Source organism: Aulostomus chinensis, chromosome 3 (assembly GCF_037954235.1).
Source record: "Aulostomus chinensis isolate RoL2024-O1b breed Wild chromosome 3, RoL_Achi_v1.0, whole genome shotgun sequence".
Taxonomy (NCBI): Eukaryota; Metazoa; Chordata; class Actinopteri; order Syngnathiformes; family Aulostomidae; genus Aulostomus; species Aulostomus chinensis.
The window spans coordinates 14577620-14590286 of NC_141322.1; the positions used below are offsets into that span (position 1 = coordinate 14577620).

Genomic DNA, 12667 nt, shown 5'->3' on the forward strand with positions numbered 1-12667 from the left:
CTTATTTTAGCCAAAGAAAACTGTTACAGGGTAATTTAGTTCATGAAAAGTGAGCTGGGTGTCTTTGTGGTGTTCTTAATGTGGTTTTGACTTTGGAATCAGAGTCAGTATGAATATGAAATTGATAAATCAGTAGTAGTTTCATCACATATTAGTTATTTGATTACTGACCATTTTAGTCTTATTTTAATTGCAGACATCCGAAAAAGCCTTGATGAAAGTTTTTCAGCCAAAAAGGAGAGGAGGAGGAGAGCCAGGAGAGCAAAAAAACGTTTTCCAGCAGTATTTCTTATCTGTTGTTTAAGTACTTTGATTAGCAAACTGTTTTGCTAACACCATTGTAACACCAGAAGCACCTGCAGGGATTGGACAGGAGCTCCACTCCCAGTGGGAGTGCCTCCAGACACCACCAGCCTTGAGGCAGGACAGCTTGGTTTTGTCAGATGATAGTTGAGATGCATAGGTGAAGCAGAACTGGTCCAGTTTAAAGGCTGGTCTAACTGCTGGCTACCCAAGAATAATGCAGTCATTTACGCGACTCCTCCTGCTTTGCCCTGCAGGGACTTCAATTATCACTCGTGTCAGGTTGAGGTGATAGATATATTGTTAAAGCAGCTAGCCTCTCTGACAGGTCATACAACAAAATAATAGATGCCTCGAATGGTTGCAAGAGGTGTAACAAGGAAGTGTCAGTACTATGAATTTCTGCACTTAACTCCTTTTTTTTATGTAAATCTGTGCACCTTTAAATGCTTCATTCATGCGTCGCAGTCAGTGACCTCACGCTGACTCCTGACCATCGCCCGAGGGCCTTCATGCATTGCATAAGCTTTCACCCTCACATTTTATAATTTGAATTCTGTTTTAAACAAGGCCAGGTAGTTGGTTTGTGACTATTTAACCTGCTACAAAGCGAAGCCACCGCTTCATCCAAGTATCTCCGTAGTCATTGTTGTGGTTTTGATTGCACCTGCCTCAACCTCAGCTGAAGGCTCTGACTCCAGCAGGTGTCTGCTCTCACCGCTCTCCTGCTGCTGTCTGAGAGGTGTATGCTGCAGGGACCAACATCTTTAATTGTAATGCTCTACTTAATTAACTTGTGTAAATTGACTGACTGAACTTATTTTTAGGTATGCGATGTCTAACGTGAGCTCAACAGAAAGCACGGTAATAATTGTCTGAAATTTAACATTTAATTTAATCGTTTTGACACACACTCACCCTAAAAGTATAAATACAACAGCTTTTTGGGTGTTTTTTTGTTGTTGCTGTTTTGCATGTAAGACCTAAGACTTCTTATATGCACACAAAAGTTCTCATTCATATGTTTGTTCATATCTGGCCCAGATAATGCTATAAGTAGAAGTGCTTATATTGTTTCCATCCATCCATTTTCTTCCTCTTATCCTATTAAGGGTCATGCGCACACGCATCCCACACATGATTGGAGTCAAATAAGAATCGTCTAGCCAAGATAACGTTCTTCAAGAATGACGGGTCACACTGGGGAAAGTTAGAGCAGAATGACAGCAAAACAAGATTTGATAAGAGGGAGGAAACAGAATGACTCGCAACACCTGAACTGGCCTCCATTATGATGTCTGTGCCAAACCCAAGCCTTAGTCTAAGAGTGTGGTTTAGATTTTCTTTTCGCCAGAGTAAACTTGTATACTTTAGACCAGACAGGCGGATGTCAGGATTAAGAGTTGTCTCGTGCTGTGGATTAGGGATTATTTCTTTCATAATAACTGTTTGTATAAGTTAACATTGAATGTTTTTTTTATTTGTTCTTTCAAGTGCTTGACTTAGTTCAGTTGGACAGTCTGAGGTTGAAACCACGCTGCCATTCCAGTGTGATAGAATTGAAGATGTGAGCTACATTTGAGCCAATCATTGCCATCCAAGTCAGAAATAACTGAATTTTAGTCTTGAAGAGTGAAATAGTGTTTTTATAGTGTACTCATACATGCTCTAACATGGAGGTGATCCTGAAGAAGTGCCCCCAGTGAATGCACCTGCTGAGGAAACTCAACTACGTCTCTGTCAGCAGCAAGATCCTACTGACCTTCTTCTACACATTTACTGAATCAGTCTTATCGTTCTCAGTGGTCTGCTGGTTCCATCAACCGGTAGGAGAAGAACCACTTCCATAGTATTTTGTTCCAAAATAACTGGACTTCCTGTTCGCTCCCTGACGGCTGTGTATGAGCAGCAACTCTGCTGCCCAGATCCTGAAGGACCCCTCCCACGCTCTCTTCCCGGCATTTGAGAGGCTGCCACCCGGTCGCAGGCGACTGTGTCTGGCCAGCAGGACCCAGCGAAGGAGATCCACCTTCGTCCCCCAGGCTGTCCTCCTCCTGAACTCTTGGAACTCCCTGCACTCTGACCCCTAGTACCACCCACAAGATTGCCACTTGCCACCTGTCATACACCGAGTGTACGCCTGTACTTCCTGTATATGCTGCAATTATGTTTATATTCTATTCGTGCTACGATTCCTCCTGTACATACCACAGTATCTGCAAAGTATTTCTCATTCATTAATGTAATTACGCTACTTATGTATTGTACACTACTACTTCTTCTGCACTACTACCTCTACTGCACTACTACTTCTATCATGCACTTTACAAAGCAACTGCTGCTAACCCTGGGAGGTATAGACTTCCTTACCTTATGTATGTTGTTGTGTTGTTGTTGTGTAACCAACTGTACTGCTCTCTGCTACCTTAATTGCTTCCCACAGGGATAAATAAAGTTTTCTGAATCAGAATCAGAATCAGAATCAGAATCAGAATCTGGCTTTACCACACACTTGTCCCACACTATTTGCTAAATAGTATTGTGCAAAAGAGCATCATCAGTAGTTGTGGTCTTCAGTTTAGGAGGGTTTTTTTTTTCCACTGACCTGCAAAACATTTGGCAGCGTCTAACTGTGATGCTCAAGGTCAGTAAAGTGCTTATCAAAACAGCACACACATATTCAATGATACAGGTGATTCATAGCAGTGGACAAGGAAGTACTTTTACTTGAGTACTTCACGTGTTTGTATTTGACTCCTTTCTTTGGAAGCATACTACTTCATGTTTCCACATAGGTGCAAGGGATGAATCATCTTGGCAAGGAAGAACTGCGGGCTAACAGTGATGTAAAAGCATTTGTGGCCAGAGAAAATGAAAAAAAGTGTGCACCAAAAAATGATTCATTTTTTATATCATATAAATTTATATATTATATAAATTTATACCAAATATTTAAAATGAGTTGCATCCTTTGCAAGAGAAGAGTACACAGTGTCTCTCTGCAGATTGCGATCCTGCTTCAGTCATCGGTCCCCACCCAAAGCTAACACAGGAATGTAGACCTGCTGCACAAGCTGAGACATTTACAAAAAAAAAAAAAAACAACCAAGTAATGAAACAGTTGTCAGTCTTACTCTTTTAATATGGAGTCCTGTAAAGACACATCCTGAGTGAGATCAATTGACAGCAGGTGTTGCCTCTGGGGTTCTTTTAATGTGTTTAAGAGAATTAAATCTGACAGTTTACACGAGGAAATAATGATTCCCTGGAGAGATTTCAAACGCTGATAGTTTTGAGTAACTGTGTTGCTTCAGTGACATTTGTAAGTGTATTAATCTGCTCTTGATGTCAGCTCCCACACTTTTGCAGGAAGAGCAGGTTCAGTTAAATCAGAGAAACTCTGAACGGAACAAATTGAAGAAATTTCAGTACAAAAAAAAAGTTATTTATGAGCTCAGCTGACTCATTACAGACAACTCAGAAACACTGTCAAAACATATTTCCAAATACGTGGTTCACAAGCCTCCCGTAATCCTGTCAGGATACCTTCATGACTTTGATGAAGCAAGGATACATGAAGAAATATACATGACATACATAACTCTTCTCATTCAGGCATGGACTCATTTATTCTGCAGAAAGTGCGGAACAAACCCGGGAACAAAGTCATATTGTGTAGCTTACATAACGTCAAGGTAAAACTGCCACCTGTGTGTACATAACATGTCTCCATCCCCCCTGTTAGCGTTCTTGACAGGAGGGATTTAGGACATACATGAGGTCTCTGACATTTCCTGTATTAGTACCTACAGTTTGATGTATCTGTTCCTGTCACAATATCAATAGGGACATCTTGTGTTAGCACCCAGGATGAATGTGTCAGTGCCGACTGCTCCTGCATGAAATGAAGTAAGTCTGAAGTACACGCGATTTATGTCAAAATTACACGTGATGTTCATCGCTGTAATATCAAGTCAATGTTCGCTAGCGCCAAGGGAAGGGATAATTGCACTGCAGTCAACACACTGGTCAGCTCCTTCGTGCATTATCTTAATATTTTCAGGTTTCACCTCCCTCTCTCTCAGCAGAATGTGCGCGCGCGCACACACACACACACACACACACACACACACATACTCAGACATGTGTGGGGGTAACTAACTTTTTAGTTTTGTGAATGTGAACCCATCTAACAGCATAGACTTTATCAATTTGCAGCGGGAGATTTTTCCACCAATTTCAATTGGAGACGTGTTTTTGTGAATCACATTAATGTTGAAGTTTGTGAGTACAAGGTTTGCTTGGACCTCTGAGAGGAGTTTGGCTCCTACAACAGCTGCTACATCAAGCAAATTCACTATGTAACAGCAATAGAAGCAGGTAACACGTAGTTTTATTTTTGCTATATTCAGAGGAGGCTGAGAAGCCTCTGCTGAATGTTTTTGGCCCAGAAAACCCTCTGAAAATATAAAATATGTTGGAAGATAACTTCCTTGAAAACGGCTGGCCTTTATTCAACACATTGTCTGAAACCGCCATGAAGCAGGTGACTATGATCTGGAAGTATGGAAGAAGCCAAATCCGACTTCATGCTAATCCAAAAAAAAAAAGAGGAAATTTTGCCCTTGAACTCTCACCGAGATTGTTCTTTTTTATATCTTCATCTATGAAAACTGTATAAAATGCACACTGAGATGAAATATGCAATTGACTGTGAAATGAGAGAAGAGAAGTTGCAGTAATGTGATCAAATATAACACTTACACAGTCATCCATCAAATGGATGCAAAATGTGTCACTGCCAGCACCTCATAAATGCATAAGCTATTATTTTATCCGAGCAAGCTGTGTCCAGTGGCATATTCTGAATATTCCATGTAGTGTGAACTAACTTCCAGTCGAACACAACCACACCCTTTGACAGGTGCCAGGGTTTTTTTTGTTTGCACTTTTAGTTTGTTGAGTGTATAGTAGAGTAGTGCAGTGCCTGCTTAGTGAATGCCACATGTGTGAGTAAATGAACACATGAATGAAATCAATGACTCCGGCAAATAGTTTGGATCTTCTGCAGACAGCCATCAGTCGTTCCATCAGACCTGCAGCAGCAGGAACTGGGTTACAGTAACAGTGTGTAGTGGCTCCTGGAGCAGGTTCCTCCGCAGAGCAGCTGCCAGGAGACATTTAAAGGTTCACGCCTCGGTCATTTACACACGTCAAAAAATGTATTTTTAAATTTACTCATGTTTAGATTTGCGAAGGCATTGCTGTGACTATGGGAGACGGAAAAATCTATTTATTTTTCCTGTTGGAAAATACAGCAGGGAGTAGAAATCAAGAAAAACAAGTTACTGCACGATTTTGTTATGGAAGTAGAAGTATTGCATCCTGCAGGTGATGTGTTTGTGTAACTTCATATTCTACAACACATCCCAGTCTCTATTACATTTAGTGGACATCCTTGGTGATCAAATGTGTACGGTGAAAAAAATACACTCTGACTAAACATCGAAATAAATTCTAATGCTACCAATGTCATGTGTGCTGTCACATTGAAACAGAAGCTGTTCTCCTGTCATATTATATTTGTACAGTTCACTCTTTTTACTTATGCTGCAATAATATTTCCTCCAGGTGAGCTTTCATCAAGCGCTGAGGTAAGCCCTTCTTTTGTGTGACCTCAAGTAAAGAAAAACAGTCTAAACCACGATAGGTTTTTATACTCAGCCTCAGATCAGCAGCCACTGCTGTTGTGGTGAACGTATTTGGAGATGTAGCTTCCCTCTTTGGGTTATTTTTAATTGCAGTGAACTGATCGGGCCTTAATATGCCCCAATCTTCTCTAATGCACTTCTCATAAAGAGCACTAAACCACACTTGTGATTTATGCAGGTTTTTGTCTCAGAGGTTTGCATTGTCTTGGGTGCGGCACCACCACCCGCAATTCATGTTCAAACCTGTTTCTCCTGCACTGAAAAATTCGCTTAAGTAACCCTTTACTCGAGTGAAAAATGCCCCCCAAAAAAACAAAAAGAGGTATTGGTTGAGTGCACTTGAAAAGACACAAGCAGCTTGAGTTACCTGAGTTGGGAAAAATAGACCTTATGTGGGGTGAGTTTGGTTTGTTTGACCTTGTAGAATAGTATTATACACATATTATACAGGTGTTTGTAATATGAATTACTGGCATTTTGGGAGACTGTTACGGCCACACGAGACTTTGTCAAAGAGAAAGGTTTGAATTAGCGTGTAGCAGGAACAAGGCTTTCTGGGAAGTGTATTCTGGAGTTAAAGGTGAGTTCTTGTGAGGACTGACAAGTGTTTTAAACCACCACAGTGAGGACATTTGGGTGTGTGTGCAGTGTGTGTGTGTGTGTGTGTGTGTGTGCAGTGTGTGTGTTCTTGTACTTGCTACACATTGAGAACTAGAATACGTAATTAACTAACAGAGTGAGAACATTTTTGGAAAGTGAGGACATTTTAGCCGGTCCTCACATCTTCAAAGGGCCGTTTGAAGGTCAAGACTTGGTTTTAGGGTCGAGGTTAGAATCAGGTTTAGGTTAGGTTTAGGGTCAAGCTTTGGGTCAGTCAGTCAGTTTAGATGGTTAGGTTTAGGGTAAGGGTATAGGGAATGCATTATATCAACGAAAAGACTCACAAAGATAAAAGTACAAGCATGTGTGTGTGTGTGTGTGTGTGTGTGTGTGTGTGTGTGTGTGTGTGTGTGTGTGTGTGTTTAGGTTTTTCAGATTTTGAAAATGCTGAGATTATAAAGATTTTTGGAGCAACACTGATGCACAGCAATCTGATATGAAAATACAAGAGAACTGCTTTCTTAAGATTTATTGCAGTCAGGACTCTAAAACATATCCCATAGTGCCATCTACTGGTCAAATACATGTAGTGCAGCCACCACTGAACTACTGGCAGTAGCTGAGACTTGAGTTTACAGCGAGGAACCTTTCCACCTGTTAAGAGTTGTCAGACAGATCTATTAGCACTTCTTTATTGACTGATTTATCTGGTTAAAAATATGTTTGTTTGCGCAAACACACTGTTTACTTGCTGAAGGCACTTGGGTGAATGACTCGTTACAACAGTGGACTGTGTTTTTCTTTATCCTCTGATATCCAAACCATGAATCTGATATGACGAGAGTAAACATCACTCCTCGGCCACGGCTTCCTCTTCTGCATCTACGTCTGCCTCCACTTCTGCTGCTTCCTGTTCCTGGTCCTGGTCCTGGTCTTGGTCCTGGTCTTGGTCTTGCTTCTCCACCACAGCAGCCTCTGCTGGTGCTGCCAGTTCTACCTCTGCTTCCTTCTTCTCCTCACTCTTCATCACCACAGTTTCTGTTTTGGTGACAGTGGTGCTCTTCACGCTGGCTCCCCCATTGGCAATAATAGGAGTGCTGCCGCTGCTGGCCTTGACCCCCCCGAAGGAGCAGCTGACGTAGGACGGGGTGCGGGAGCTCTCCAGGCCGTAGGCGTTGTAATTTGCAACTGCACATTTAGAAGTAAAGAGCAATCACCAACACAGACATAGGAGGAAAGGTTATAGAGGAGGTGACAGCTGGATGAACGTGTGAATGTTTCAACGATAAAGAATCAAACAAATGTTTATCATTTCTAACAGTGTTTCATTCTCAAGTTGTAGCAACTGATTTCTTACTTCTTGGCAGAATGATCAAGTCAACTGAACTTCTCCTGATGCCTCCATATGTTAATGTGTTGTAAAGTGCTTTGACTGGTTAATTACATCGAAAAACACGATATACATGCAGTTTATTTTGTCAAATGACAAAACAAATAATGTGACAACTTAGACATGGTCACTATTCTCAAATACTTAGTGTGTAAAACAGTTGATTAATGCAGTTATACACATACTTTATTACTTAGATACTCACAACTCTGCTTGGACACACTGGTCTTTATTCCAGTTGCCATCCTTTAAAGAGACAGATGATATTTTAAAAAGGCAATTCTCATAACAACCACAAGGTGTCGCAAAAGTGCTTCTCTCACAGTGACATCATACCTGTCCTCCTCTCCCTCCAGAAGTTTCCTGTAGGTGGCGATCTCAATGTCCAGTGCAAGTTTCACATTCATCAGCTCCTGGTACTGGCGGACCTGCAGGGCCATGTCCTGTTTGGCTCTCTGAAGCGCTTCCTCCAGGTCCCTGATGCGCAGTTTAGCATCCTTCACCGCGAGCTCGCCTCGCTCCTCAGCCTCCGCGATCTGAGCTTCCAGGTTGTTTCGCTGAGAGTGAAGGAAGAAGAGGGACACTCTGTTACTGCTGATGATTTAGTAACAGTTAAGAAGTTAAACCGGTATTCTAATGTTTTCGTCACCTGGGTTTTAACCATTTCGATTTCAGACTGGAGCCTCATTATCATGCGGTTCATGTCAGCGATCTCTGACTTGGTTGATTTCAGATCGTCATCACATCTTCCGGCTGACTGCTGCATCTCTGCAAACTAGACAAACATCCAGAAGCCATGTAATAAACCAGGTACGTGTCGGTCTTGAAAGTCTGGTGTCGTTCCAGGTGCTCAAGCTACAGACACGTGTTTTAATACGACAGCAAATATGCTGAGTATGTATTTGGCTTTTAATCCACATATTTGTGCTACTGTTGACTAATCCATCGTCAGGATATTTGCGTTTTGATAAGCCAAGGATTCCTCTAAAGCCGCCTCGGCCCCCCTATTATGTAAAACTGTAGTTCTGCTACTGCACCATGGGGGAGACATTGCAGACCTGGAAGAGGACTGAACCAGATGTGTTTTTCATTCAGCCTGTAAGTTTATGGATTCTTAAGCTGCAGGAAAAATCACTGTATTCACTCTGAATGTTGAAAATAACTTTAAAGTGCAGGTTTTGTTGTCAGCGCTACACAGTCAGCCACATCCACCAGGAGAACATGTTACAGGAATTCTATATGATGATTGTTTATTGATCAAAGAGGGGTCTGACCTTGGTCTGGTACCACGACTCAGCCTCAGCTCTGCTGCGGTTGGCGATGTCTTCGTACTGGGCACGTACTTCAGCAACGATGGCGTCCATGTCCAGATTACGGCTGTTGTCCATTTCCACCACCACAGATACGTCTTTAATCTGACCCTGGAGCTCTGAGAGCTCCTATACGATATGAGAAATGGAGTATTAGATTAAGATGACTTAAAAGTCCCATAATTACTCGCCTGGTGTGTGTGAAATTAAATTGATTACAGCATCATAGAGCTGCCTGAGGAAGTCAATCTCATCAGAGAGTCCATCCAGTTTGGCCTCCAGCTCAACTTTGACCATGTAGGCTGCATCCGTGTCCTGCATGGAACGAGACGGCAGCAACTTTGAAGTGTTTTAAACTGACTTAATTACAGTTTCATGATCGAGAATTTGATAGAAACCCTAAACAGACCTTCTTCATGAGGACAAAGCTGTTCTCACATTCATTGCGCTTGTTGATCTCATCCTCATACCTACGAAAGTGGAGAAATATGCTGTCAGCCTGCTCTTAAACCATGCAAACAAGAATGAATATAACAAGCAAGAATAATGACTACATAGCTTGTGCTATTATAGGGTTATACCGTGCATGTATGATTTTCACATCATATAGATGATGCTTAATATCTAAATTATTTTAGCCATAAGGGGAAAAAAAAAACTAGACACTTACAATAAAATGCTGTACCATCATCACAAAGACTATCTAGAGAGTGAGCAACATCTCATACGAACGTTCATGTATTTGATTTCTTTTAAAGCTGAGTTCTTGAGTAGAAGCTGCATGAAGGTGGACGATGCCTGAGTGTGCAACAAGTTCAGGAAATGTAAGTGTTAGAATCTTCATCAGTTAGAAACTGCAACTGTATTCACTTGTTTTTGACGTCCTCAACCATGCCCGTCATTTGACGCAGGTCGGACTCCAGTTTGACCTTTTCGTGACCCAAGTTGTCCAGCTGTTTGCGCAGGTTGGCAATGTAAGCTTCAAACATGGCGTCGATGTTGGAGCGAGATGTGGTTTGCTCCTGCAGAAGTTTCCATTTTGTCTCAAGCATTTTGTTCTGCTGCTCTAAGTAGCGTACCTGCGAAGAGAGCATGCGTGAGCAACAGGCCCGATACAGAAGAAACAGGGATTTCAGGTTGTGTGTGGATCGATGGGATGGCTGAGCGGCAGACTTGATGAGTATGAGAGTGGACAGATTCTGCAAACATAAGCAGTTTCGTACCGCTGTGAAACAAAGCATCTAAAAATAGGATGTACTGTAGGTGGTGGGGGGGGGGGGTGCATGTGAAGACAAGATGGGAGTAACTTCCAACATGGGAATAACTCCATGTGTGAATGAGTTCAGTGTGTTTGCTGATAGACAAAGAAACACGCGAAGACTTGACTGAAGAAAAAATGACTAATTGACAGTCTCCCACCTCCAGAAGACCTCAAATGTCAGATTAATTACTCCTCACTCACTTCTGACCCACAGTGCAGCGTTTCAACACAATGTGGCAGTGTTCCCAGTGCAGACACAGCGTGCCCCTTTACAACTTCTCTATTCAGTGCCCTCACCCTGGGTGGGGTCCCACTACTACTCAGCAAACACCATTAGAGACACACTGCTTTGCGTGTGTGTGTGTGTGTGTGTGTGTGTGTGTGTGTGTGTGTAACTACAGTGGTATGTAGAGGAGGGGTAGAAGGTTTGGTTTTACAATCTTAAGAGTTCGTCACAGCGTGATTGATTAACACTTTACACACATCACACCTGCATCTCCTTAAACAAGAGAACCCATTTATGAGTTCAAACAGCCGATAACTGAAGGATTTGATCAGTTAGGTGTGTTTTAGTCTGCTGTCTGATAACAGCTGCTGTTATAGCAGTGTCATAAAGGGTATGATCGTGATTTACAGGATTATCTGGAAGTAGCTTTCATTACACATTTATAACCTCATTAAATGGGTCAAATTGCTGAAAGCCATTAAATTGGCGTTGCCATCTACGCCACACAAACCTTTCCAAGACTACTGCCATCCTTTTAGCTCTGCTGGTGCTGCACAGGCAGTTTGTATTCAAGCAGTGGAATTGAAAATAATACAATCAATATGATTTTGCAAAACAACCAGAGGCTCTGTTCTGGCAGGATATTGCTCACACGAAGATGAACCCCTCCAAGCAGAGCACTCCATCCAGGCCCTACCCTGCTCTGTATCCAAAGTGATCCTCGAGTCTGAACTCTAGGATATCAACATATGAGTGGGCTAAGCCCCAGTAGCCTCTCCCCCACCAGATCACTGCGTCTGACTACAAATTGCTGCTGTACTGAAACTGTTTTCCTCGAGCTCTCTCCACTCTCCTTCAGATATATTGTTTTTTTTTATTGAACTAATTTCCTCCAAAGCTCCTCGGTTCTTTGATGACATTATGTGGAATGGAATACATCACACTAAAGTCTAGTCAAATATCAACTCACATGCACATCATTCGACTCACCTTGTCAATGAAGGAAGCGAAGCGGTTGTTCAGGGTCTTGATCTGCTCCTTCTCCTGGGTGCGGACCACCTGGATGGTGGGGTCGATCTCCAGGTTCAGGGGGGCCAGTAGGCTCTTGTTCACTGTCACCGCCGTGATGGGGGCCGCCATTTCATTGACCATACCACCTCCCACACCTCCACCAAAGCCCATGTAGCCAAACTCCATTCCACCACCTCTTTGTGCAGACCCCCCAGCAACATAGCCACCGACCATCTTGAACCCCCCAGCACCCATTGCGGCACCACTGCTGCCCACTCCACCATAGGAGCTGCGAGCAACATAGCTCTGCCTCCCACTACCCACACCACCATAGCCGGAGAAGGAGCGGCTGCTGAATCCTGGGGTTTGACCCCTGGATGAGAAGGTGGTGGTCTTCACAGCTCTGACAGACATGGTCACAGAAGGAGTCTGTAGCAATGAGGTGGTGTGAGAGGAGGCTGAGACTCTGCTGAGGGAAGGAGAGTCAGGCTGATAAACCCTCCCTGGTGCCTGGTGCTATTTATCAGAACAGGGGAGGGACCCTGCTTAGGTGCGATTGGCCGGCTTCCTCAGCGGGGGGGGGGGGGGGGGTGGGTGTTGGTAGGGGGATGAGGGAACGTCAGGGAAGAATCCCATCTTGTTACACATTCACAACACACAAAACTGTGTTGGACAGAAGCCAGGACTTACATAATAGTCAATGTACCCGAGTCTAAACTACTGCAGGAACATTAAGAAAGCCTTGTAGTATTTATGAAATAGCATTTTCCATTATGAAGCATTACCTCTGCTTCTGTACAACACACACACACACACACACACACACACACACACACACACACACACACACACACA

The 12667-nt window shown here is 42.9% G+C and overlaps 1 protein-coding gene across 1 annotated transcript; it reads right to left on the reverse strand.

The window, feature by feature from the left end:
• Positions 1 to 7113: 7113 nt before the first annotated feature.
• LOC147267796 (keratin, type II cytoskeletal 8-like) lies at positions 7114 to 12323 on the reverse strand. The gene is made up of 9 exons (XM_086198853.1): positions 11792 to 12323; positions 10185 to 10393; positions 9724 to 9784; positions 9534 to 9629; positions 9279 to 9443; positions 8654 to 8779; positions 8341 to 8561; positions 8210 to 8250; positions 7114 to 7802 (listed from the first exon to the last, which is right to left on the reverse strand). The coding sequence occupies exons 1-9, from the start codon at positions 12224 to 12226 to the stop codon at positions 7465 to 7467; spliced, it is 1692 nt and encodes a 563-aa protein (XP_086054979.1). The 5' UTR covers positions 12227 to 12323; the 3' UTR covers positions 7114 to 7464.
• Between the last annotated feature and the right edge of the window lie 344 nt (positions 12324 to 12667).

What these genes read in the sequence shown, in the direction of transcription:
- LOC147267796 (XM_086198853.1), bottom strand. Translation starts at nt 12,226, where the DNA reads ATGTCTGTCAGAGCTGTGAAGACCACCACCTTCTCATCCAGGGGTCAA. An exon ending in TCGCTTCCTTCATTGACAAG is followed by an intron (nt 10,394 to 11,791) that starts GTGAGTCGAATG and finishes CTCTCTTCGCAG; the next exon opens with GTACGCTACTTAGAGCAGCA. An exon ending in GCTTTGTCCTCATGAAGAAG is followed by an intron (nt 9,630 to 9,723) that starts GTCTGTTTAGGG and finishes CGTTCCATGCAG; the next exon opens with GACACGGATGCAGCCTACAT.